The sequence below is a fragment of the Oncorhynchus nerka genome, linkage group LG13, assembly GCF_034236695.1.
Source record: "Oncorhynchus nerka isolate Pitt River linkage group LG13, Oner_Uvic_2.0, whole genome shotgun sequence".
NCBI classification, from domain to species: domain Eukaryota; kingdom Metazoa; phylum Chordata; class Actinopteri; order Salmoniformes; family Salmonidae; genus Oncorhynchus; species Oncorhynchus nerka.
Window position 1 is genome coordinate 76,884,935 of NC_088408.1, and position 24,574 is coordinate 76,909,508.

The window sequence follows — 24,574 nt, forward strand, 5'->3', positions numbered from 1 at the left end:
GTAAACACACCGGCCAGCTGGTCTGCGCATGCTCTGAGGGCGCGGCTGGGGATGCCGTCTGGGCCTGCAGCCTTGCGAGGGTTAACACGTTTAAATGTCTTACTCACCTCGGCTGCAGTGAAGGAGAGACCGCATGTTTTCGTTGCAGGCCATTCAGGACTTTGTCACACGTGGACTAATATGGACAGACTTATATTGCAGCCATGGTGACTATTGAACAGTCCTGTTATTTCAGCACTGTAAACTAAAGTGCTTCCTTTTCTCTGTACCACTTAATTCATAGCATGCCCAGGGTATTTGGGTAACACTTTAGGTCATTCCTGTGTACAGCTCTTTACACTGCGCATCAACAAGAGATATGTAGCCTGTGTTTAGGGGACTTTGGACAAATGAATTCAGTGGTGTTGAAAAACTATTTAAATTATATAACTACAAAGATTAACTGATTTGCAAATGTAAAAACAGATTTATCATAAATAGTTAACACCTGCTCTTTACATGAAATAGACTGACCAGGTGTATCCAGGTGAAAGCTATTATCCCTTATTGATGTCATGTCTTAAATCGACTTCAATCAGTGTAGATGAAGGGGAGAAGACAGGTTAAAGAAGGATTTTTAAGCCTCGAGACAATTGAGACATGGATTGTGTAGTTGTGCCATTGAGGGTGAATGGGCAAGACAAAATATTTAAGTGCCTTTGAACTGGGTATGGTAGAAGGTGCCAGGCGCACCGGTTTGAGTGTGTCAAGAACTGCAACACTGCTGGATTTTTCACTCAGTTTCACGTGTATCAAGAACGGTCCACTACCACCCAAAGGACACAACTGTATTGGAGTCAACATTGGCCAGCATCCCTGTGGAACGATAGACCTAAGATTTAACAATGATATGTGTGAGGACGCGCTGACCAGCTGCCTTTCCCGACTAATTTTTCTCAAAATAATGACCATGGAATAAAGTGTGTGGATGCACAGATTATGTGAACATCGCTACAATAAATCTGTAGCCTAAGTATTACAAACATGTTATCTGATGTGTGCCAGCATGATGATACATGAAAGTGATGCATGTGCTTGTGTGTCTAGGCATAGCCCTCTAGGTCTACTCTAGTCGACGGCTTAGCCTCGTAACAAGAGAAATTATAGAGGTAACCAACAATGTTATTTAAATGTTCTTTATTTAAAAAGATGGGTGTAAGTCTCAGAAAAAGGTTATGACAGCCCCAAAAATGAAACAAACAACTTTCAGAACTCTACACATTGAACTACTAACAAAACTGCATAAACTATTACAGTAGAAAAAAAACAGGAATAGACATAAATATTAACTTAATACACACATGTAAAATACAAATATTAAAACATTACTGTCCGAGAGGGTATATATTTGAGATAATAAATAATATGAACACTCACTCAAACGTGAACAAATACTGTACTGTGTTAGGGAGGTGGAGTCCAAGAGCTTTGCAGTGAAAGAGCTTTCGTTAGATACAAACACCTCCCAGTCATTTAACATAAATCCCACTTTAAAAGACTGGATATGCTGATCGCTGGGCTCAACCCAACGCTTATAGAATGGAGACAGATAATGGTGGCTGTGTTCAGGCTTTAGCTATATTCCAATCTGACAACTCAACGCCTTAATTCATGCCTTTCAAGCATCTGGAAGGTGGGCTTTTCCTCCCGTATTTCTTACGCCTATTGAGAACTTAGGGGCTGAGGGAGTCAACAAATAGAGGGATTGGGTTGAGTTTCCAGTTGTAGCGGCTGTCTTTGACTCTGATCCAGCAGATTGTTTTGTGGTTAGTGCTATAGTGGGGTAGGAGGGTAACATTGCAAAATTCAATTCAAACAGCAGGCCACCCATGTAAAATGAACTCTAAATGAACTGGGAAATGTTAATTGGAGTGGCTATATACATTCCTATGGAACCTTATGTGCAAAGTAAATGTCCAACATTCTATCAGCTGCATATGGAATGGTGGAAGCAGAGCCATATTCCTAAATATATACTTTACATGTAGCTCTGGGTAGAACAGGAATCAGCTGGAAGGTACAGAGCTGGACTGAGTAACAGTCCATTCTCTTTGGAGGTGTAGTGTTCGGAGTTTCTTCTGACCTTACTGCATTCTCCCTTTCAGCCCAAGAGTTAAACAATGCATAGGAGTACTGGAGGTTCCTCTTGTGCATTGAGTGGTTGTCCCTTCCTCGGTTAAGGCATTGTGATTGATGGACAGGAGTCAGATGAATTCTCACAAGTTCTCTCCAGGTGTATGTACTGTGTGTGTGTGTACTGTGTGTGTGTGTGTGTACTGTGTGTGTGTGTGTGTGTGTGTGTGTTTACTGGCTAGTTTCCTGTTTCTTGCTGCTGATCCAGTCAGTGTATTGTGTAACACGTGTGTACACCCCGGGTGTGTCTTTCTTCCCACAGCCATCACCCCAGCTGATCAGCCCCATCAGAGTCATCTTCCCATCCTTGGGACAGACGAGAGGACCACCAGAGTCACCCTGCATAGGAGAGAAAGAGATGAGGGACACGTGTCAGTTGTGGTTCAGTCATGGTTCAGCAGGTCTACAGTACCATTTTATAAATATTATCAGGAGCACTAACATCCAACATGACACATCCTTGTACCAGCTAATTAGCTATTTAAGTGCTTAGTGTTGTAGAGTTTTTGGGGCTTTGGGCTACATACTGCATGGCAAATGGCACCCTATTCCCTACATATATAGTGCACTTCTTTTGACCAGGGCCCATAGTGCTATGGTCAAAAGTAGTGCACTATATAGGGAATATAGTGCTATTTGGGACAGAGTGTGTTTGGGTCTTAGGAGGGTGAAAGAAGAGCCCTCTTCACCTTGCAGGCGTCATCCAGACCCTGGGTGTCCCCGGCACACAGCATGTTGGAGGTGACCAGACGGCCAGATAAGACATTAGGGACACAACGGTCCTGAGGCCACAACCTCACGTGACCCCTCTTCACCCGCTCAGAGTACATCGCATTAACTATGGAGAGAGGGGAAATGGGAGGGTATTAAGCTCTGGACACACTATTCATGTTGGTCGGCCTGCATTGCTCCATGCCCTCTAACACCTATATAACATTTTTTATTTTACATCTCTAGACTGAATAAAAAAAGATAGCAAGGGTTATGCACCCCTTTGGGCCCCCAGGACCAGGAGTACGAAACACTGCTTTAGGTACACTATATACAAAAGTATGTGGACACCCCTTCAAATGACTGGATTTGGCCATTTCAGCCACACTTGTTCCCTTTTTATCTTTATTCAAATACTTTTCATTCAAATTCATATGGTTTGGTTTCAATACTTCAAACCAAATGGTAGTTCCAGTTAGTCAGAGAAATAAGATGGGTGTTGGTTAAATTGTGATTTTGATGAACGGAGTGAATTTGGAGCGGCAGTTTTTTTTCCTGTGTGAGAGGAGCGGTTTTTGGCAGAACAGTTGGAAAGGACATGGATCAGCGTTGCACACCGCTCCATGAGAGAGGAGCAGGATTGTCAACCGCTCAACTCTGCTCACATGCTCTGCTCTGGAAGCAACGTCAGCACAAGAACTGTTAGTCGGGAGCTTCATGAAATGGGTCTTCATGGCCGAGCACCTGCACACAAGCCTAAGCTCACCATGCGCAATGCCAAGGGTCTGCTGGAATGGTGTAAAGCTCGCTGCCATTGGACTCTGGAGCAGTGGAAACGCGTTCTCTGGAGAGATGACTGCCATCTGGCAGTCCGACAGACAAATCTGGGTTTGGGGGATGCCAGGAGAACACTACCTGCCCCAATGCATTTGTCTTGTCAACTGTAAAGTTTGGTGGATGAGGAGTAATGGTCTGGCCCCTGTTTTTCGTGGTTCGGGCTAGACCCCTTAGTCCAGTGAAGGGAAATTAACGCTACAGCATACAATGACATTCTAGACAATTCTGTGCTTCCAACTTTGTGGCAACAGAAGCAAGTCCCTGCAGGAATGTTCCAACATCTAGTGAAAAGTCATCCCAGAAAGGGGCCTCCCGAGTGGCGCAGCGGTCTAAGGCACTGCATCAGTGCTTGAAGCGTCACTACAGACCCGGGTTTGATCCCAGGCTGTGTCACAACTGGCCATGACCGGGAGTCCCATAGGGCGACGCACATTTGGCCCATCTTGGTAAGGGTTTGGCCGGGGGGCTTTCCTTGGCTCATCACGCTGTGTTTCCTCCGACACATTGGTGCAGCTGGCTTCTAGGTTAAGCGGGCGGGTGTTAAGAAACGCGGTTTAGCTGGTCATGTTTCAAAGGACGCAGGACTATACCGTCGCCTCACCCGAGCCCGTTGGGGAGTTGCAGAGATGACACAAGATCGCAATTGGAAATCTCAAAATTGGGAATAAAAAAAAAGTATTCCCAGAAGAGTGGAGGCTGTTGTAGCAGCAAAGGGAGGGACCAACTCCATATTAATGCTCATGATTTTGGAACGAGATGAGCAGGTGTCCACACACTTTTGTCATGTAGTGTACGTCAACATTCTTCTCCACCCTTTCACAAAAACCTGAGTGTGTCTCAGGCTACTGCCTCTACTGGGCATCAGAAAAATAACCACAGAAACACTTAGCTAAGCTTCATGAGTTTAAAAAAGAAACATTTCAAAGAAAGGGTGCCGTCTGTCTTACACTCCTTCTCTTTGCCGTAGCCAGAGATCTCACACTCGGTCCAGTCAGGCAGTACCAGGCCTGGGTCAGGCAGACAGGCGGGCAAGACCTCCGGGGAGTTCACAGCACACAGGCCAATATCACTCTTCAACTTCAGCAAGACTGAGAAGAGGGGGAGGGAGGAGGGCAAAGAGAGAATTAGTGATATTGCTTAACTTTGGTTACAACGGCTCTTTATGGCTCTTCACATATGCTACATAATCAAGCCATAAGCCTCTTGCGAGTCAGTGCCTAACATTGTGCTGTCCAATATAGCTCAGTTGGTACAGGTTCATTTCCCACGGGGTAGCAGTATAAAAATGTATGCAATCACTACTGTAAGTCGCTCTGGATAAGAGCACCTGCTAAATGACTAAAATGTCATGTAAAATGGGTCACCGATGTCGTTGTCAAAGGTTTCCTCATTGTATTTCTCGTGGATCCAGTACTTCTCCACCTCAAAGATCTGGTCACTGCTGGAGGAGTTCTTACGAAACGTCTGACCCAGAACCACTTGCAGATGCTCTGGTTTAAACCTAACGGATAAAGCAAATCAGTGAGTCACACTTGGGTGTCTGTGTGTGTGTGTGTGTGTGTGTATTAAACCTACCTCTCGTCGAAGCAGTGTGCAGCAGAGAGGACCCAACAGGAGTCTATGAGGACCCCTCCACACAGGAAGAAGTGTGCTTTGTATGTGGACCGGAACACGTTGATGGCTGCCTGCCATGGCTGCTCTGTGATGTCACTCTGCCGGGCCCCCCCCAGGATACGGAAGGAGGGGTGACTGAGATTGTCAGCACGCTGTCCACAGGTACCTATGGGGGGGCAGTCAATATATCGCTTTCTGTTTTTAGATGTATAAACCTCAAGGTTTAAAGAGGAAGAAGAGGAGGTGTGAAGGAGGAAGAGAAGGACACGAGGGAGAGGTTTGGTGTGGGAGGAATAGAAAGAGAGGGTGTGGTGTGGAGGAAGAACAGGAGGGGGAAGAAGACAAGTGTACAGGTAAATGTAATGTGTTGTTTTGTGGCTGTCCTCCTACCTCTGTTGGTGGTGGTGGTGGGAGCCCTGGGGCCTAGAGTAGTGATGGTAGTAGGTCTCCTCCCTAAAGAACAAACAGATACTGTTCAGTACGACATTAGATATCAAATACTCAGTGTGACTACAGTTGCAAATGTACTCAATTACACTCCTAGGCATTTCACTCATTGCAATCCCGACAGTCATTTGACTCCTTGTCTTCTTAGTCATTACAGTAAGTGATGACAATTCTTGGCAGAATATACAGTGTTCATCTGACCAGCACATGAGAGGACATATGCATGCATACTGTTGCCGATATTATTGGACAGTAGTCATGGTAACAGGGTAACAGAGATACTCACTGCATTTGGTGATGTTACAGAGCTCCCAGGTCAGCTTCATGTTTCTGTAGACGTGACACCAGGGGCCGAGATCACCGTCTGGGTTCCTGAAAGAAAGAGAGAGAATGTATAAGTGTGTGGCTGTGTGTGCGTGCATGTGTCCAGCATGCATGTGTGAGAGAGTTTCTCTGTGTGTTTATAATCCTACCTGCAGAAGTTGTGACTTCCCAGCCCCAGCTCTCTGGCCTCAGACCTCCATGCGTTGTAGAACTTGTGAGTGATGAGGGGTGAGTCCCAGGCAAGACAGCTGTAGCCCCTTTTAGTGATGGCAGTCGTCCCCCTGTACGTCTGCCCCGAGCCCTGCACACACTCCGCTGGGCTCTGGTCTGGAAAAACACAGGGTGAGGCACAGATGTCATTTACGCTGTGGACTACAGTCAGTCAAGTAGCCTTCTTGTCATAGTTTGGCAAGGCGACAATGTAACTGTATCATGCAGGATATGAACCCCACAGGAGAAACCAACGTTTTAGACCAAGAGGAAATTGCCGAGGGCAGACACTGGTTTTGACGTTTGCAGGCGGGGCTACCTCATCACGTGACCATGACCAACTCATGTCCGTTACATTCACTCCCCTTTGACCTCCTCCCCCATGAGACACCACTGCACGTTTGGCGCCATTGTTAACAAGCAGGACATGAACCCAGGTCTCCCATGGGAACAACCAACCTCTTAGATCAAGAGAAAATTCCCTCTTGGGCCAAGTGCAGACACTGGTTTTGAAGTTCACAGGGCGGACTACCTCATTAGGTGACCATGACGGACTCATGTCCGCTACATAACCAAATAGCGGTATAGTATTATGTTGTCATGTCATTACCTGCAGGGCAGCTGGAGAGAGTACAGAACTCCCAGGCTATCTGGGTTCCCTTGTAGACATGACACCATGGCTTAGTATCATCGCTTGGATTCCTAAGAGAGAGAACAAGGGAAGGGAATATTTATATTGAGTGCTCGATTGATGTATGTGCGTGTGTGTGCGCATTTATGCGTGTATGTACCTGCAGTAGTTGTGATTGCCCAGCCCCAGGCTGTTCGCCTCTGGTCTCTTCGCTGTGAACGTCCTCCCTCTGAGGGCTGTGGAGTTCCAGTTGATACATTCTGAGCCGGTTCGACTGATACTCCATGTACCACGGTACCCTTTACCCTGGCCCACCACACACTTCTCAGTAGTGTCTGTGGAGAGGGAGAGAAATTAGTCTATCCAATCCAGCCATCAAACCATTTCTGTCCCAAATGGCACCCTATTCCCTTTATAGCGCACTACTTTTGACCAGAGCATATAGGGCTCTGGTGAAAAGTAGAGCACTGTAGGAAATAGGGTCCCATTTGGGACAGACACAGTATCTATGGGAAAATACATTATCATAGCAACCATGTTGATCTGATAAAGTCTCTGTCTAGCTGTCGTCCTTTCTCTATGGCTTCCTCCTATCGTCATGCATCCTGGTTACATGACTAAGGACTCACATCTATTCCGTGTTTTGGCTCCCTGATCTTATGGTATCCATGAAATGACACACACATGAGTAAACTCATTTAGAGAGGATGTACCGCTCTTTTAGGCTCACTCAGTCACATGGGGACAGTTTGGCCGTTGTGGTTTCATCAAATGACCAACGATGAATTATGACGCTGCTAGATGACGTCATATAATATGACTCTGGGCTCACTCTTTTGGCTGTGAACTCACTCATTAGACCATCAACATGTGTTACGAATTTACATGTTGAGTGGGTGGGGTATTTACAACGGCCTCCCAACGGGATTAAAACAAACCGATTGATGCCAGCTAACCACTGAGTTCCATGGCGTTCCAGATTTTGGCTTCTGGGGTGTAAACTATTTTTATTTTATGGCTGGCCCACAGACCACAACTCCATAATCTTTTCTAGTCATTGTCACAGGATTACGTTCTACCATTCTCTATGTGTCTACTGCCCTAATGATAGTAGTAACCAACATTACTACTAGATGCTAATAGATAGGCATCAATAGCAATCCCTTGTCCTTGTGTAGTATATGAGGCGAGAGGAGAAGTATTTATTGACAGTGTAGCGTGGTCTCTGATTGTGCTCTACTTACTGATCTCACACTGAGCCCCAGTGAAGCCTGGTGGACACTGACACAGGAAGTCAGAGGAGTAGACCATCTCCTTACAGGTTCCCCCGTTGTAGCACCTTGACGGATAGCAGGCTACAGGGATGAGAGAGGGATGGTTTGACGTGTTGGAGTTGTTATTTTATTTCTCTAACAATATTTACTAGACCACAGACGAAGAGCCCACCTGTTATGCCAAATGTCATGACTTCTTTTACGTCACATACAAAATGTCATAATCTCCCTTTTTTCAGAACAGCTTCAACCCCAATTTGCACATCTCTGTTGACAGCATATGACCTCACAAGCTGAGAACGAGGTAGTGATTTGTCTGTCAGATGGGTGGTCATGCATCATAGCATTGTTCAGTGGGGGTGAAGGAACATGTGCATTTAAATAGTGAAAGTCACAATGGGTGGGTGTTCTAATGACTATACATCCTAGACTACACCCCTTCTCTCCGTGACACCAACCACTCTCCATAGTGGAGGAAAGGGACCAGAAGGGAGAGATACTGTAAATACAGAGTGGACAGAGGGAAGGCAGACAGAGAGAAGGGGTTCTGGAAAAGGAAATAAGTTACAGAAAAACAAGCTGAACAGTGTTGTCACTCTACCCGCCTAAAGGGGGTTGTGAGTGTGTGTGTCTATTTATATACAGTATGTGTTTGTCTGTGTGTTTCCACTCACTGATGACTGGCACATAGTGACAGCGCTGTCGTCCTCGTGATGCACAGGTGCAGCGCTCCACAAGCTGGCCCCTCCATCTCAACCACGTGTCCCCAAAACCACGCACCACAGCCGACTGGCCATCCACACACCGCTCTATGCACACGAACACAGAAACACACACAGGGGTAGAGACAAAGACAAAATCATAGACACATGAGTCACTTACAAGATGAGACAGATACATAATGTATACACATGAAAAGAGAAGGTGTAGGTGACAAACTAATTATTTGTTGTAGCTAACACATGATTAGTGTGAAGCACAGGTGGCCTTAATGGCTGGGCACTAGCGGCTGGAACGGAATCAATGGAAAGGTATCCAACACATGCTTACATCCTCCACTCAGTAGCCTACTGTGGTGTGAAGGGAGGGACAGAAGAGGGGTGTAAGAGGGTGAGGGGGCAGTCCATGCTCACCTTTATGGTTTCTTGTCCCTCTTTTGGTGTGACGAAGCTCAACCTGCCATGGGAGAGGTAAGAGAAGTGAGCTCAAATCTCCACAGTACCAACAAACACATACAGTGGGGCAAAAAAGTATTTAGTCAGCCACCAATTGTGCAAGTTCTCCCACTTAAAAAGATGAGGCCTGTAATTTATCATAGGTACACTTCAACTATGACAGACAAAATGAGGAAAAAAAATCCAGACAATCACATTGTAGGATTTTTAATGAATTTATTTGCAAATTAATGTGGAAAATAAGTATTTGGTCAATAACAAAAGTTTCTCAATACTTTGTTATATACCCTTTGTTGGCAATGACAGAGGTCAAACGTTGTCAGTAAGTCTTCTCAAGGTTCACGCACTGTTGCTGGTATTTTGGCCCATTCCTCCATGCAGATCTCCTCTACAGCAGTGATGTTTTGGGGCTGTTGCTGGGCAACACTGACTTTCAACTCCCTCCAAAGATTTTCTATGGGGTTGAGATCTGGAGACTGGCTAGGCCACTCCAGGACCTTGAAATGCTTCTTATGAAGCCACTCCTTCGTTGCCCGGGCGGTGTGTTTGGGATCATTGTCATGCTGAAAGACCCAGCCATGTTTCATCTTCAATGCCCTTGCTGATGGAAGGAGGTTTTCACTCAAAATCTCACGATACATGGCCCCATTCATTCTTTCCTTTACACGGATCAGTCGTCTGGTCCCTTTGCAGAAAAACAGTCCCAAAGCATGATGTTTCCACCCCCATGCTTCACAGTAGGTATGATGTTCTTTGGATGCAACTCAGCATTCTTTGTCCTCCAAACACGACGAGTTGAGTTTTTACCAAAAAGTTATATTTTAGTTTCATCTGACATTCTCCCAATCTTCTTCTGGATCATCCAAATGCTCTTTAGCAAACTTCAGACGGGCCTGGACATGTACTAGCTTAAGCAGGGGGACACGTCTGGCACTGCAGGATTTGAGTCCCTGGCGGCGTAGTGCGTTACTGATAGTAGACTTTGTTACTTTGGTCCCAGCTCTCTGCAGATCATTCACTAGGTCACTAGGGGTGAGATCTTGCGTGGAGCCCCAGATCGAGGGAGATTATCAGTAGTCTTGCATGTCTTCCATTTCCTAATAATTTCTCCCACAGTTGATTTCTTCAAACCAAGCTGCTTACCTATTGCAGATTCAGTCTTCCCAGCCTGGTGCAGGTCTACAATTTTGTTTCTGGTGTCCTTTGACAGCTCTTCGGTCTTGGCCATAGTGGAGTTTGGAGTGTGACTGTTTGAAGTTGTGGACAGGTGTCTTTTATACTGATAACAAGTTCAAACAGGTGCCATTACAGGTAACGAGTGGAGGACAGAGGAGCCTCTTAAAGAAGTTACAGGTCTGTGAGAGCCAGAAATCTTGCTTGTTTGTAGGTGACCAAATACTTATTTTCCACCATAATTTGCAAATTCATTAAAAATCCTACAATGTGATTTTCTGGATTCTCATTTTGTCTGTCATAGTTGAAGTGTACCTATGATGAAAATTACAGGCCTCTCATCTTTTAAGTGGGAGAACTTGCACAATTGGTGGCTGACGAAATACTTTTGCCCCACTGTATTGTCTGAATGGCAACAGTAGTGATGAAGTTAACTCTAGACTCTGATCTAAGGTCAGTTTAGCATTTTTCACCTTGTGCATTTTGCGAGGTGAAGCTGATCCTAGATCTGCACCTAAGGGCAACTTCTACCTGGAGCTGTGGTTAGTGCAGTGGATGTGGTACCTACTTTGTCCGCTAGGGAGTAGCAGAAAGCTGACAGGAGGAGCAGCATTCCCAATACTCTGGCCATGGCTGTGTCTGGATCTTTTCTGATGGAAAATAAATACAAATGATTAGACTCTACTAAGCCATGTGAAGAAAGACTGTTTTGGTTGATTCAGGACAAGTCAAGTCATTGGGTACATACATCAAGCACTCAACATCCCTTGGACACAGTCACAACTTATGAAAAATAGAACAAAAAAAGCCAACTCCTAGTGAACAATAGGTCCAATGTCACGAGCATGCTACTCTGATGTGGGTAGAGGATGGATGGACTTTTCAATACTACCCCTTCCTCTAACCCTCACCCTGACCCTTCCTTTGAGTAAGACAGAGGGAAATGGTGGTATAGGTGGAACGTTTTGGGGAATTGGCAGGCATTTCTGATTCCTTGAAGTTGTGATTTCCTGTGAAGCCTTTTAGGCCTACTGACATACAGGAAGGAAGTTAAAGCAGTGCTCGTGTGTGTGTGCGGTCCTCTGTAGCAGTTGGTAGATCATGGCGCTTGCACTGCCAGGATTGTGGGTTTGATTCCAGGGGCCACCCATACGTAAAATGCATGCACATATGACTAAGGTGCTTTGAATAGGTCACTGTGTGGGGGCTTGTATTTAAAAGAAAAAGTCAGTTAAGAACAAATTCTTATTTACAATTACTTTCCTCGTTATTACTATCCTCGTTGGTACTGGATGTCCCCACAAACATAGTAAAACAAGGAACATTTCCCCATGAGGACAAAGGCTATTTAAGCTTAGGGTTAGGAGTTACGGTTAGGGTTAGTCCTGAGGGACAGAGAACAGTGACAAACTAAGCACAGTTTGCCACCGAGGAGAAGTCTCACAAGCTCGTGTGTGTGTACAAACTGTATGAGTGTGTGAACTCAAAACATTGCTAAAGCCCTCTCCCAACATACCAATACAATATGGAAGCAGTTTCTAAACAGGAGTGCAGTTGTACGGACGGGTAGAATGACTAATGACAAACAGATGAGGACAAGAGAGAAAACGGAAACTTTAGAGTTTGACACCACTTAGCCGGCTTTCCAAAAAGTTTGTTGCACTACTATAGAGTTAGCTACGTTTTGTAACCAGAATACACACTTAGTTGAATCTGACATATAAACTTTTGTATTTTTAAATGTGTGGTGATGGTGACGGTGTGATGATTGTGCTATTTGGTAATACTGAAGGATGCTCTGGATAAGAGCATGTGCTAATGGAATTTTACATATACATTTTAGTAATTTCACAGAGCAACTTACAACTAGGGAAGGTAAGACAAATACATAGTCACTGCAATAAAATAAGCATGGGAATAAATGTAAATTAATCTAGTTCTCTGTAAACACACAGACTAGAGATGCACTGCAGAACCCTTTTAGGCCCTAAAGCCTCTGTCAACTGACTAACCATGACTCACACTTAGAGGGAGAAAGGGAAGACAGAGGGAATGACAAAAGAAAAAAACTTAAAGTTAGATGGAAAGAGTGAAAAGGGATTGAGGAAAACTACAGCACTGTGGTCAATGCATGGGACCAAGACATAAACCTTACCTACCAACATACACACACCACATCTGGCTGATGGTTTTTCTGATCTCCTGTGGCTGATTGGGCTGGTGTTGTGTTATAAATGAGGTCAAACTGTGCACACACACGCACTGCTCAGAAACATGAAGCTAATCAACTCACCAGGTGCAAAGAGTAGATTTTCCTGGAACCCTGACTCCGAGTCTTTCACTGGGCTGAATCTGCAAGATGTGTGGGACTTACAGACAGAGCAGAGTACATACCCCTTTCAAGCCAGTTGTTTGTCACTCCTGGTTTATTTGGGCTACCCTTAGCTGAGCCTCTTTGGCAGAGCATGAGTTGCTCTGGTCCCCTACTGTCCCTCCCCTGGCCTATCAGACCAGGCCATATGTTTCCTTCCAACATAGAGCCTGTGTGCCTGACGTCACTCACTTTCATGTTTTATCTGTCACACACACATGCCTAGTGCCTGTCCGCCATCATTAACATGCGTCTATCACACACAAATGCACATACAAACGTGGGTGCCGTCAGACACCACAGGATTATCAGCTGCTGTCTGACAATCCCACAATGCAGTGTGTCTGTAGGAATGGTTTGTGGTCTGGCAATGATCCTACTAAACCAGCTCTTACAAGAGCCAACAGACACATGCACATGTTTACTTACAGACAGTTACACACCCTTATGTTGGTAGGAGTTTACAAGAACAGCTCTTAAAAGTCAGTATGTTGTTTTGTTGATGAGTTTAAAACCTACTGCAGTGGTCTAAATCAGGGTCACACAGTGATTATTGGTAGTCTTGAACAAATCTACTTTGAAACAAAAGTACACACCTCACACATATGGGTATGGGCTTAAAAAAGAAGACACCTGTACCATGTCAGATAGAGTTGAAATGTATTACATTTTGATGTGGAGAATCTGTTTAAGGGTCAAATTGACTCCAACCAAACACAACATAATCTTTCTAAGACAGAGGGATGCAGTTGAATCATTGTCCAAAAATGAACAGATTGTGGTTAAAAAAGCAGACAAAAGGTGGTGCTACAGTAGTGTGGAGTAAAGACAAATGTGACAGAAGCCTACCGTCAATTAGACAACGAATTCTACCAATCTCTTACCTTCAACCCTACAGAGGACCTAAATACTGAACTGAAAGGGATCCTCACAGAAGCTAAGGAGAAGGGCTACATTTCAGACAGAGTTCAAATGTAGTTAATGGCAGTCTGCTTATGGCTTCTTTTACCTTCTTCCAAAGGTCCACAAACATCTTGAAAACCCCCAGCAGACCAGTCATCAGTGGTAATGAAAGTCTGACAGAACCCATCTCTAAGTACATTGATTACTTTATTAAGCCTGTTCTGACATCACTCCCAGCCTGTCTTCAAGATACCACAGATGTGTTGAACAAAATGAAGGAATTGAACAATATAGGTACAGCTTCCTTTTTAGTCACCATGGATGTGGAGTCTCTACACACCACCATTGAACATGAACAATGTTTGGCAGCTATGCACCAGTTCTTGAGTACCCGACCTGAAACTGACATGCCTCCTACAGAATTCATTGTCTCACTGACTGAATGGACTCTTCATCATAACATCTTTATCTTTCAGGACCGTATTAAACAGGTCAAAGGGTGTGCCATGGGCGCTACAGCCCTTCCTACACTGGTTTGTACTTGGGAAAATGACTTACTTTTGGATCCTTCTGATAACCATTTCTTTGACCGGATTATATGGTGGGGACGCTATATTGATGATGTTTGCCTGTTTTGGTCCGGCTCAGAAGATTACCTTATTTCCTTCCACCAATACCTTCACAGCATTAACCCTAACATCAAACTAACTATGGAGTACAGCAAGGATAAAATTAATTTCTGGGACCTCGACATTAGTAAAAATGACCAAGGTTGTTGCACACATCTTTAGGAAGCCTACAGATGGGAATACCATTCTGGAGGGCAGACAGCTTTCACCCAAAAAGGCTAAAAGAGAATATTCCATATGGCCAATTCAAAGAGTCCGCAGAATTTGCGATCAGGAAACAGACTAGTGTCAAATCTGCTGAATCAGTTCTTGAATCGGGGCTACAGCGTTCAGGTCCTGAAAGATGCAGGTATAAGGGCTGGATTACTTGACAGAGAAATTGTTGCGAAGAGGAATGCCTCGTGATACATCGGAGAGTGTATTTTGTTACAAAATACAGAATTGAAGCAGAGAACATTAAAAGGATCATCCAAAGTGATACGCTACTACGCCAAGTCTTTCCTGAGCCACGAGTCATTAGCTTTGAGAGATGTCCTACCCTAAAATGACAAATTAGTCAGTTATCTTCCGGGTGACAAAAAAAAAAAAACTTGTCTCAACGACAAACCCAAGGGCTCTTTTAAATGTAGCCATTGCAGTAATATTGCACAGAAGTATTTTGTTGACACAGCTTCCAAAATGGAGTATTAAGTCAAGCATTTCATTAACTGAAAAACCACTCATGTCATCTATAGATTGGAATGTCCACAGTGCAAGGTGTTCTACATTGGACGGACAAAGAGACGCCTTCAAGACCGCTTAGCGGAACACAAGTACGCCATACTGGTAGGCAATGACTACCCCATGGCAAGGCACTACAAGTCCCTACACCATGGCAACCCTGCCTCCCTACAAGCTATGGGTATTGATCATATTCCGGCCTCTATTAGAAAAAGGGGACCGTCTTCAACAGTTAAACCAAAGGGAACGTTTTTGGATTTACAAACTACAGGCCACTAAGTACCCTGGTTTAAATGAAGATATGGATTTACAAACTACAGGCCACCATATACCCTGGTTTAAATGAAGATATGGATTTACAAACTACAGGCCACTAAGTACCCTGGTTTAAATTAAGATATGGATTTACAAACTACAGGCCACTAAGTACCCTGGTTTAAATGAAGATATGGATTTACAACCTACAGGCCACTAAATACCCTGGTTTTACTGTCATCTAGTGGATATTTTGCTCAATTGCCCTCAGCTATGGTTAGACTGTTCATGTTTTGCTGTGTTCTAGTGGACAATGGAATATATTGCTTTCTTATTCTTGACACTTCTCCCACTCATATTTAAGGTTAGAACTACCTTTGTTCTGATACTTCTAGCTTGGAGTTGTATTTATGATAACTTAGCTACAGTATTGCACCTTTTAATGTGTATAGTATTGCTTACTAGGTGTGTCCAATCAATTGTGTAACCACTCCCTCTTCCAATTAGGGCTAATTGAAAAGCTGTTCAAAAGAGGACATTGTATTCCTTTTTTTTTGTACTCCCTGACGAAGGCCATGCAGCCGAAACGCGTCGGTTTTTAAAAACTTTATTTCTATTGAACATGCCATACTAATGAAGGCATTTTAATCAATTATATGAAGAGTGCCTTGGTCCTCCTTTTTGATGACCAATTTACCCCTTTTACCAAAGAGCACCTTTATCTACCAAAATGTACTATTGTGTACCTTAGTAGCACTTCCCTTCCTCCTAGTATTACATCGAGTTTGCATCCCAATATTACACTTTATATACAGTATATCTCAGAAGACTAAAATATAACAAAACTGTTTGACATAGAAACAGGATTTCCGTCTTTAAAAACAAAATGTTACTAATTATGAAATTTTGAAAAATATTAACATTCCACCAATGAGGCCAAAGAGGTTGTTTTTGGTCATTGACTGCAGGAAAGGGCTACCTCATTTTCTAGCAGGGATTAGAAGGCAATGGTCTGTCCCACCCAGTTAGTTAATGGTTTCTTTTGATTGTGTTGTATGACAATATATTCCCTACACACCCATGAGGGCTGTAGCTCTTAAAACAGTAGGTCAAGTCTGAGTTATGGTATGAAGATGAGGCTGTTAAACTGTGATTGGAGCTTAACTAGTGCTAGACTGAGGCAACACACAGGCCCCACACACACACAGGCCCCACACACACACAGGCCCCACACACACACACACAGGCCCCACACACACACACACAGGCCCCACACACACAGGCCCCCCACACACACACAGGCCCCCCACACACACACAGGCCCCCCACACACACACACACAGGCCCCACACACACACACAGGCCCCACACACACACACAGGCCCCACACACACACAGGCCACATCCGTTCTACTGATGTAACTCTCATGTCCTATTAGAGTTCAGTCATAAAGCAGAACTGTAATTATAGTAACAGAGTTGTCTCTAAGTGCTGAGCACAGCTCCTTCTCCCCCTGTCAGTCTGTGTGAGGATGAGTCTAGCTAGCTGACCTGTACAGTAAGGATGTGTGATTTGCGGACCAGTGACCACAGTACTGGTACAGCAGGTAGAGACTAATCAGCGGCCATTTAACCTCGAGGGAAATAGGAAAGAAAGTGTTAAATATTAGGGTTAGGGATCAGAGGACAGGGCTAGACAACTCAGCACAGTGTTTGCAGTACTCTAGTGGAATCTCTCCACACTGCCAAAGCTGACTGTGTACATGTTCTCATCCTCCTAAATCTATCTACTGCCTTCAACACCATGAACCATCAGATCCTCCTCTCCACCCTCTCAGGGCTGGGCGTTTCAGACTCCGCACACGCTTGGATTACATCCTACCTAGCAGGTCACTCCTACCAGGTGACGTGGAAAGGATCTGTATCTGCACCACGTACTCTCACTACTGGTGTTCCCCAGGGCTCAGTTCTAGGCCCTCTTCTCTTTATACACCAAGTCACTCGGCTCTGTCATATCCTCACATGGTCTCTACTATCATTGCTATGCGGATGACACTCAACTATATACTTTTGTCCTCCCCCCCCCCCCCTACTGACACCCAGGTGGAGACATGCACCTCAACCTGCCTAGCAGATATCTCCATTTGGATGTCAGCCCACCACCTCAAGCTCAACAAGACAGAACTGCTCTTCCTCCCGGGGATGTCCTTTCCAAGACCTCGCCATCACGGTTGATAACTCCACGGTGTCCCCCTCCCAGAGTGCGAAGAACTTTGGCATGACCCTGTCGTTCTCTGCAAACATCAAACAGGGACTCGCTCCTGTAGGGTCATGCTCAACAACATCTGTAGAGTACAACCCTACATCACACAGGAAGAAGCGCAGTTCCTAATCCAGGCACTTGTCATCTCCCGTCTGGAGTACTGCAATTCGCTGTTGGCTGGACCCCACTTGTGCCATCAAACCCCTGCAACTTATCCAGAACGCTGCAGCCCACCTGGTGTTCAACCTTCCCATGCAAATAGTATCTTAAATAATCCTACATTACCCCCTGCTCACCCCGACCCCTCCCTGTGAACTAACACTCACTTTTTTTTTTTTACACCTGACTAGCTCTGACTTTGCTGATAACTACTTTATTGAGGAATGATTGACTTACTAGGACTGATGTGTGGTTGTCCCACCTAGCCATCTTAAAATGAATGCAGTTAGTAAGTCACTCTGGATAAGAGCGTCTGCTAAATGACTACCATGTAAATGTAAAATGTCTAGTCAAAAATCTGAACAGTGATCAAACTGAATAGAAGGATTTTTTGACCTACAGCTGCTAGAACGAGGACAAAGAAACAGGAAACATCTTTAAAGTGTACCAAGCCTTGGTACTGATGTTGCTGTTGGTCAAATATGATGTGGCAATGTAAGTTCCTTCACTTTTCATACCGATAAAGCTTCATGAATTTATTTGAAATTAAGTAAATAGTTGTAGACAGTTGTGTGTGTATGGATGGGTGTATGTGACTGTACATACACACATGCCAAAGTTATGCGTTTATTCTTCACTGAGAGAAAGCAGGCAGCCATGGGCGTAATCTGATTAGCATCACATTGAACCAGTTTTATAAACAATGACACAGAACTCTGGTTTGGTTCTAGCTAATTATCTTCCTTTCCTTCTCTTCTTTAAGTTTGGTTCCAATACTCTAAAATAGCCTTATTTTCCATGTCGCCACATTACTTTTTGGGGAAGATTCACTGGATATGTTAAAATCCCAACACTTGAACCCTCAGTCATAAAGGTCTATACTAGGTTAGTGACTGTCATAATAAAGATATAACATGTCATGAGAGCTGATGTCTGCTTATGACAACTGATCTAACACTGTCATGACACTATGTGTTACTTAGGGATAGTAAGCTACTTGGCTGGAGCTATGCCTGTTATACCGGGCTCTTGACCTGTGAATCAGGTCAGCAAAAGCACTGAGAGGCCCCCTGGCCTAAAACACCAGCCCAGCCACCACAAAGAATGCACTAAATTCACTGATCCATAATTAATGGTCCGGGATCAACGTGTTACTTAGCAACATTGCTGAGTTTGGACTACAATGCTGCCCATTAATGGTCAGCCAGATCCTGGAAGTGACCCTGTCCTGTAGGTGGTGCATGTGAGCCACTTCAGGTTTGTCTTGTTCAGTCACCTTGTATCGGAGGACAATAGGGGTGCGCTCTAGTATTGATCAAAGCTATCCAGAGGAATTCCCAAGTTAAACTAGCTGCTTTAAAAACATCCAATTCTATACAGGGCTAGTCAGGCAAAGGGTGGATCTAACACACACAGCTGACTCCAGGGAACCACATTCCTAGAAACATTCTGTGTAATCTCTGTTCTGTTATCTGAAGGAACACTGATTCACAACTGCTTTCACTTGTTATTGTTGTTTTTGAATGTGAACTATTGCAACAAGAAATTGTAGAATGACCTCATTCCAGAGCTGTGGATTACGGAGTGAAGTGACAGATGACGAAGTGATACAGTATGTGCAATGGGAGTATCAGGTGAAGGGAGGGGTAATGAGATGAATGGAAAGAGAGAGGTGGGAGAGAGATAACGGTATGAAACAGAATGTGAGGGGAGTATCAGGTGGAGAGGGGGATAAAGAGAGAAGAATGGAGACAGGTGGAGGGATGGAGAGGGGGATTACAGTAGTGAAAGAATGCAAGAGCATCAGGTGGAGAGAGGGATGAAGAGAGAAGTGGAGTGATGTGGTGGGATGGGGAAAGAGTGAGAGGAGTGTGGGTGTGAAAGATGTGGGATAGAAGGGGAGAGAGGAATGTGGAAGAGAGATGTGGCAGGGTATGGTCAGCAGTATTTGACTTAATCACTGAGTAAGAACTAGGTGACTATTGCACTATTGCTCTTGGCTGGCTCAGTCACTCTTTCACTTCCCTGCACTCTTAGAAAAAAGGGTTTCAAAAGGATTATTCGGCTGTCCCCATAGGATAACCATTTTTGGTTCCAGTTAGAACCCTTTTGGGTTCCATGTAGAACCCTTTGTGGAAAGGGTTTTATATGAAACCCAAAAGGGTTATTTATACCTGGAACCAAAAAGGGTTCTCCTATGGGTACAGCCAAAGATCCCTTTTTCCCCCCCTAAGAGTGCACATAGCCTACATGTGCCAAGGTGTGGCGACATCCAACATCAGGTGAGAAAAAAATGGCAGACATAAAATGCACGAGAGCTACATGCTCTGCAAGTAACAGAATAACTAGCCTACACAATAGCAGCCAAGAGTGTAAATATTTGCTTTCTGCCCTTAATCCGTTGAGTTGGCCGACTACATATTTGAAACGGTCCTTTAATTGAGTCCCCAATATAGGATAAATGCCATTATGTGATGTAAGTAGCCATTATGTGATGTTTCAACCAGCTTTCTCGACCTCTGAATGCTTGGCTATAACAAGCCAACTGACATGTACTCCTGAGGTACAAATCTGTTGCACCCTCTATAACCACTGTGATTATCATTCGATCCTGCTGGTCATCTATGAATGTCTGAACATTTTGAAGAAAGATCTGTCCTTAACGGACATGTACTCTTATAACCTCCACCCAGCATAGCCAGAAGAGGACTGCCCACCCCCCTGATCCTCGTTCCTCTGCGTTTCTTCCTAAGTTCCTGTTGTGCTACATCTGCATTGCTTGTTCTTTGGGCTTTTAAGCTGGGTTTTGTTAAGCACTTTGTGACAACTGCTGATGTAAAAAGGGCTTTATAAAATACATTTGATTGATTAATCAATTGAGTATTTGTATTATTTCATAAATAAATGGAGTTTGCTGACTACATATTTGAAACGTTCCTTTAATTGAGTCTCCAATGTGGAATAAATGGTATTAAGTATGCGATGTATGTGTATTTTCAAAATGGTACATTTGTTAAACTTTCATTAAGTCTACGATACGGGATAAAAAATGCCGAGGTTTACTGACACCATTCATCCGATGAGGGTGCAGCCGAACTACCGCCTGGGAGGCTTGTGGGCCGCTTATGAACCGTGTAACGTGTTGTGTTGGTACCGAATCGAAAATAAAATATTAAGTCAATAGCCTACAATTTCTTTTGGAACATTTGCGCGTAGGTCTACCACCGCAGTGTGCACCTTGCTGTGCTTCACATGTGAAGACATAATAGTTGATCAACATTTTAAACTAACCGTTCTGATCTGTTCCATCAGCCTTATTAATTGATATGTCGCATACCTCCACTAATCTACTTTGATACGCATCATGGGGATTAAGTAGTGAGCACACAATGCCCACACAAAAAGTGGATATACGGCAAATACCTGCGTATATACCCTCCAATACACTACCCCATACGTTATATCTAGAAGGGATTGAATTGGTCCATATTCCAGGTAAAGTCAATTAAGGGACACAAAGTGTAGAACAAACGACGTAAACCCATCTAGAGAAGATAAGCACCTACAAGCATCCGAGACTGCGCTCATAATAACATAGCCTAATCATATAATAGCCTACATGCATTCAGCTTTTCAAACTATGCACAAATGCTTTGGAAAATGAGATACACAAAAAGTATTTAAAATGTCACATTGTTTACTGACATGTATTTGACATTCCATTTGAAATGATTTGTCCCGGCATGCTTCACAGAAAACAATTAGCAAATGTTGTAGCCTAATGCAATCACTATGACTTTTAGCATAGCCAGTAAATAACTATTCAAATCTGGAAAACAATGTGTGGTTACATATTAACATGAATATCCTTACCTTGTCCTTGTGTATGGTATGTTGCCAGTTCTGAATCTCCCTCTAGAAACAATTGTCATCGGAGGATATTGACAATGAAGTGTGATAACTGCTGTGCTTCTCTCGGGTTTTATCCTAGCCTCGGCTATTTCCGCTGAAGGGGGAATGTTTGGATTACTACATGACTTGACCATTTTTACGTATTACATTATTCTGCGGAAGTGTGACTCAAAGGCACTCAGGCCTTTACGTGACACACATACACACACACACAAAACTGAACCTGAAGCTGTCTTTGGCTCAACATTGAAGGGTTGATTAAGAAAAATCTATCATATTCTAATAAAGTGAATATTTGTCTTGTACAGACTTCAGTTGATCTTGGTTGCAAATCTGATGTTATTAGTGATTAAATTCTTCGCAACCTGAGTTTATACTCTGCAGCTGTTTGGAATTTGCCTCCCCATGGCTCCTGACCAGGCCAGGGTAAAGACTGTGGGTGGGTTCAGTACCAATGGAAATCCAGTTAGTGGCGAATCCCCTGCCAGAGTCTGGGCCGTTCCAGACTGCGTTGGCCCAGGGCTCTTACCTGTCAGACAGGAGACGAGGAGGCTCACATTCGAACGGTAACCAGGTAGAGCTCGAGCAAAAATCCCTGGCACCCAGCCGCGGCTCCATCGTACTCCCTCTGGGGCGCGAGATGCAACGCGCTGGGACCGGACGCCGCCGGAGGAGGAGTGGGTTGCGTCGTCTGTGGGAGAGCTGGGGTTGATGTCGGGAGACCACTCCTCTCCATCATTTGGTCCATCGACGAACCGATCCAAGGATGGCCGTGTGATAGAGGACGCGCGCCTCCATTGATGGAAGAGGGGTGGTCGCTGCTCCCGCCGACTCCATGTCGGTGGTCCGGGCTTCTGTCACTGCTTCTAGGAGTAGTGGGTGGAGGAGTCAGGCGCAGAGAGCAGAGTTATTTCAAACCTGGGTCTCTATTCCAGGAACAGAGTAACGGTCACGCCAAACACAAGGGCACATAAATAACCAAGTCCAACAAACAGGCCAAAACCGTCCGGAAAAAGAAATCCACACACATGAACAGAAAAAACTAGCCCGCACAAAAGCAGGTGGGCATACCGAGTTTAAATCGCCCAAAACAAAACCCAAACAAGAAACAGGTGAAACTAATCAGACAAAACTAACTGAAATAGAAAAGGGGATCGGTGGCAGATAGTAGGCGGTGGCAGCTAGTAGGCCGGCGACGACGACCGCCTTCATTGCAACGCCACATCAGAGGGCTGCGACAAGTCAAAGACATCAAAATGTGTCAGTGTATGCTTTTATATAAATAAATACATTATTATTAGTCCTTGTGTGCTGTTGAGGAGAATATGGCTGAAGTTGTTCAACTTTTATTACATTTTTGGAAAGGAAATTGTGGACTAACACTCTGTCGCCTCGTTGTCAATTCCATCTATGTTAGATTAGTATGGAGTCTCCAGTGTTTAATGAGGACACCACACATTTACAGTACACACACACATGTTTATCACTCATGGTCTGACAAGGCGGTTGTGTACTACTTGATGAATAAGGATACAATTATGACACCAAGCCATGTCAACAAAATAATTTCCCCTAATTAATGCAATGCCATGACCACAATACCAATAAAATGTGATGCAGTAGTTTTGACCTCCTGTTAGAAGCACATAGCACATGTAATGCAACTTGGTGAAAGTATTAGGCCTAAAACCCAGGTTTTTGTCAATTTAAGACATGCACATTTGGAACACAGAAGGCTGATGAGGAGAGGACAGCTCGTAATAGTGGTGGAGACAGAGCAAATGGAATGGCATCAAACACATGGAAACCATGTGTTTGATGTATTTGATAGCATTCCACTCATACCATTCCAGCCATTACCATGAGCCCGTCCTCCCCAGTTAAGGTGCCACCAACCTCCTGTGATTTGGAATGACATAAAGAGACAGCTATACACTTTTACCTCTACTAAAATGCATAGTTTTGTGTAGTTAATTTAGGCCAAAGGCACCTGTATTGTAATTGTGAGGCTGCTAGGCCTTTTTACAAAACACCATATTAAACAAACAGCACTAGCCTAGGAAACAACACCATATTTAGTAAACGTAAACAGGAAATAGTTTCTCAAAACAGGCTACTCAGTGAGGGGGTCTATGCACCTACAAACCACACATTACTAGTGTAAAAAAATATATATATCTACGCCATACGCATGGAGCTTTTGCATATAAATAAAAGCATGTATACAGTATGGGAACCAAAGTAATGCAAGTCAGCCGGATGTAGGGAGGATGTTTCATGTTGTTTGTTGATGTGGAAATGTGATAACGTTTTCATTACAAACAGGGGATTTCTCTTGAAAACTGAGGTTTTGAGTGTCGAGAATCTGCTGAACAGTCATTGATTGCATCATTATCTTACAGTTGACAATTAAGGCAATGTCATTGCATAGCTTGAATACTCCGAACACCATGGTAGGGTATTTTCCAAGTAGACATTGTACATGTCATGTATTGTCATATTATGTCTTGTTCCTGTTTTTGTTCAACCGCTTTTGGGTCCTCACTCAAGTTCATAACAGTACATTGATTTTTCATTATTATAATTATTATAAATGATTTTAGATAAATTTTTAACCCTTATTTTAACAGGTAAATTCACTGAAAACACATTCTCTTTTACAGCAACGACCTGGGCAATAGTTACATGGAAGAGGAGGGGGGATGAATGAGCCAATTGTATTATGACACTAGTCAAATAGGCCTTAGATCACTATACGTATGAAAGAGTCATGTCGTTTTCCAGGAAGTAGCTG

The 24,574-nt window shown here is 44.0% G+C and overlaps 1 protein-coding gene across 3 annotated transcripts; it reads right to left on the reverse strand.

The window, feature by feature from the left end:
* Positions 1-1,159: 1,159 nt before the first annotated feature.
* Positions 1,160-22,806, reverse strand: LOC115140182 (tissue-type plasminogen activator-like). Of its 3 annotated transcripts, none has more exons than XM_029678364.2 (16): positions 22,310-22,806; positions 21,742-21,874; positions 11,137-11,218; positions 9,354-9,396; positions 8,895-9,029; positions 8,191-8,301; positions 7,107-7,281; positions 6,926-7,017; positions 6,255-6,432; positions 6,068-6,153; positions 5,725-5,787; positions 5,296-5,500; positions 5,085-5,221; positions 4,668-4,808; positions 2,862-3,010; positions 1,160-2,511 (listed from the first exon to the last, which is right to left on the reverse strand). In XM_029678364.2, the coding sequence occupies exons 2-16, from the start codon at positions 21,798-21,800 to the stop codon at positions 2,344-2,346; spliced, it is 1,824 nt and encodes a 607-aa protein (XP_029534224.1). In that variant the 5' UTR covers positions 21,801-21,874; positions 22,310-22,806; the 3' UTR covers positions 1,160-2,343. The 3 variants fall into 3 exon arrangements, with proteins under 3 accessions (XP_029534224.1, XP_029534227.1, XP_029534226.1); XM_029678367.2 differs by lacking the exon at positions 22,310-22,806 and adding an exon at positions 12,862-12,937 and having other exon boundaries at positions 21,742-21,803; XM_029678366.2 differs by lacking the exons at positions 21,742-21,874; positions 22,310-22,806 and adding an exon at positions 12,862-15,540.
* Between the last annotated feature and the right edge of the window lie 1,768 nt (positions 22,807-24,574).

What these genes read in the sequence shown, in the direction of transcription:
- LOC115140182 (XM_029678364.2), bottom strand. Translation starts at nt 21,800, where the DNA reads ATGACAATTGTTTCTAGAGGGAGATTCAGAACTGGCAACATACCATAC. An exon ending in GCTACTCCCTAGCGGACAAA is followed by an intron (nt 9,397 to 11,136) that starts GTAGGTACCACA and finishes CTCCCATGGCAG; the next exon opens with GTTGAGCTTCGTCACACCAA. An exon ending in CTGTAACATCACCAAATGCA is followed by an intron (nt 5,788 to 6,067) that starts GTGAGTATCTCT and finishes TTTGTTCTTTAG; the next exon opens with GGAGGAGACCTACTACCATC.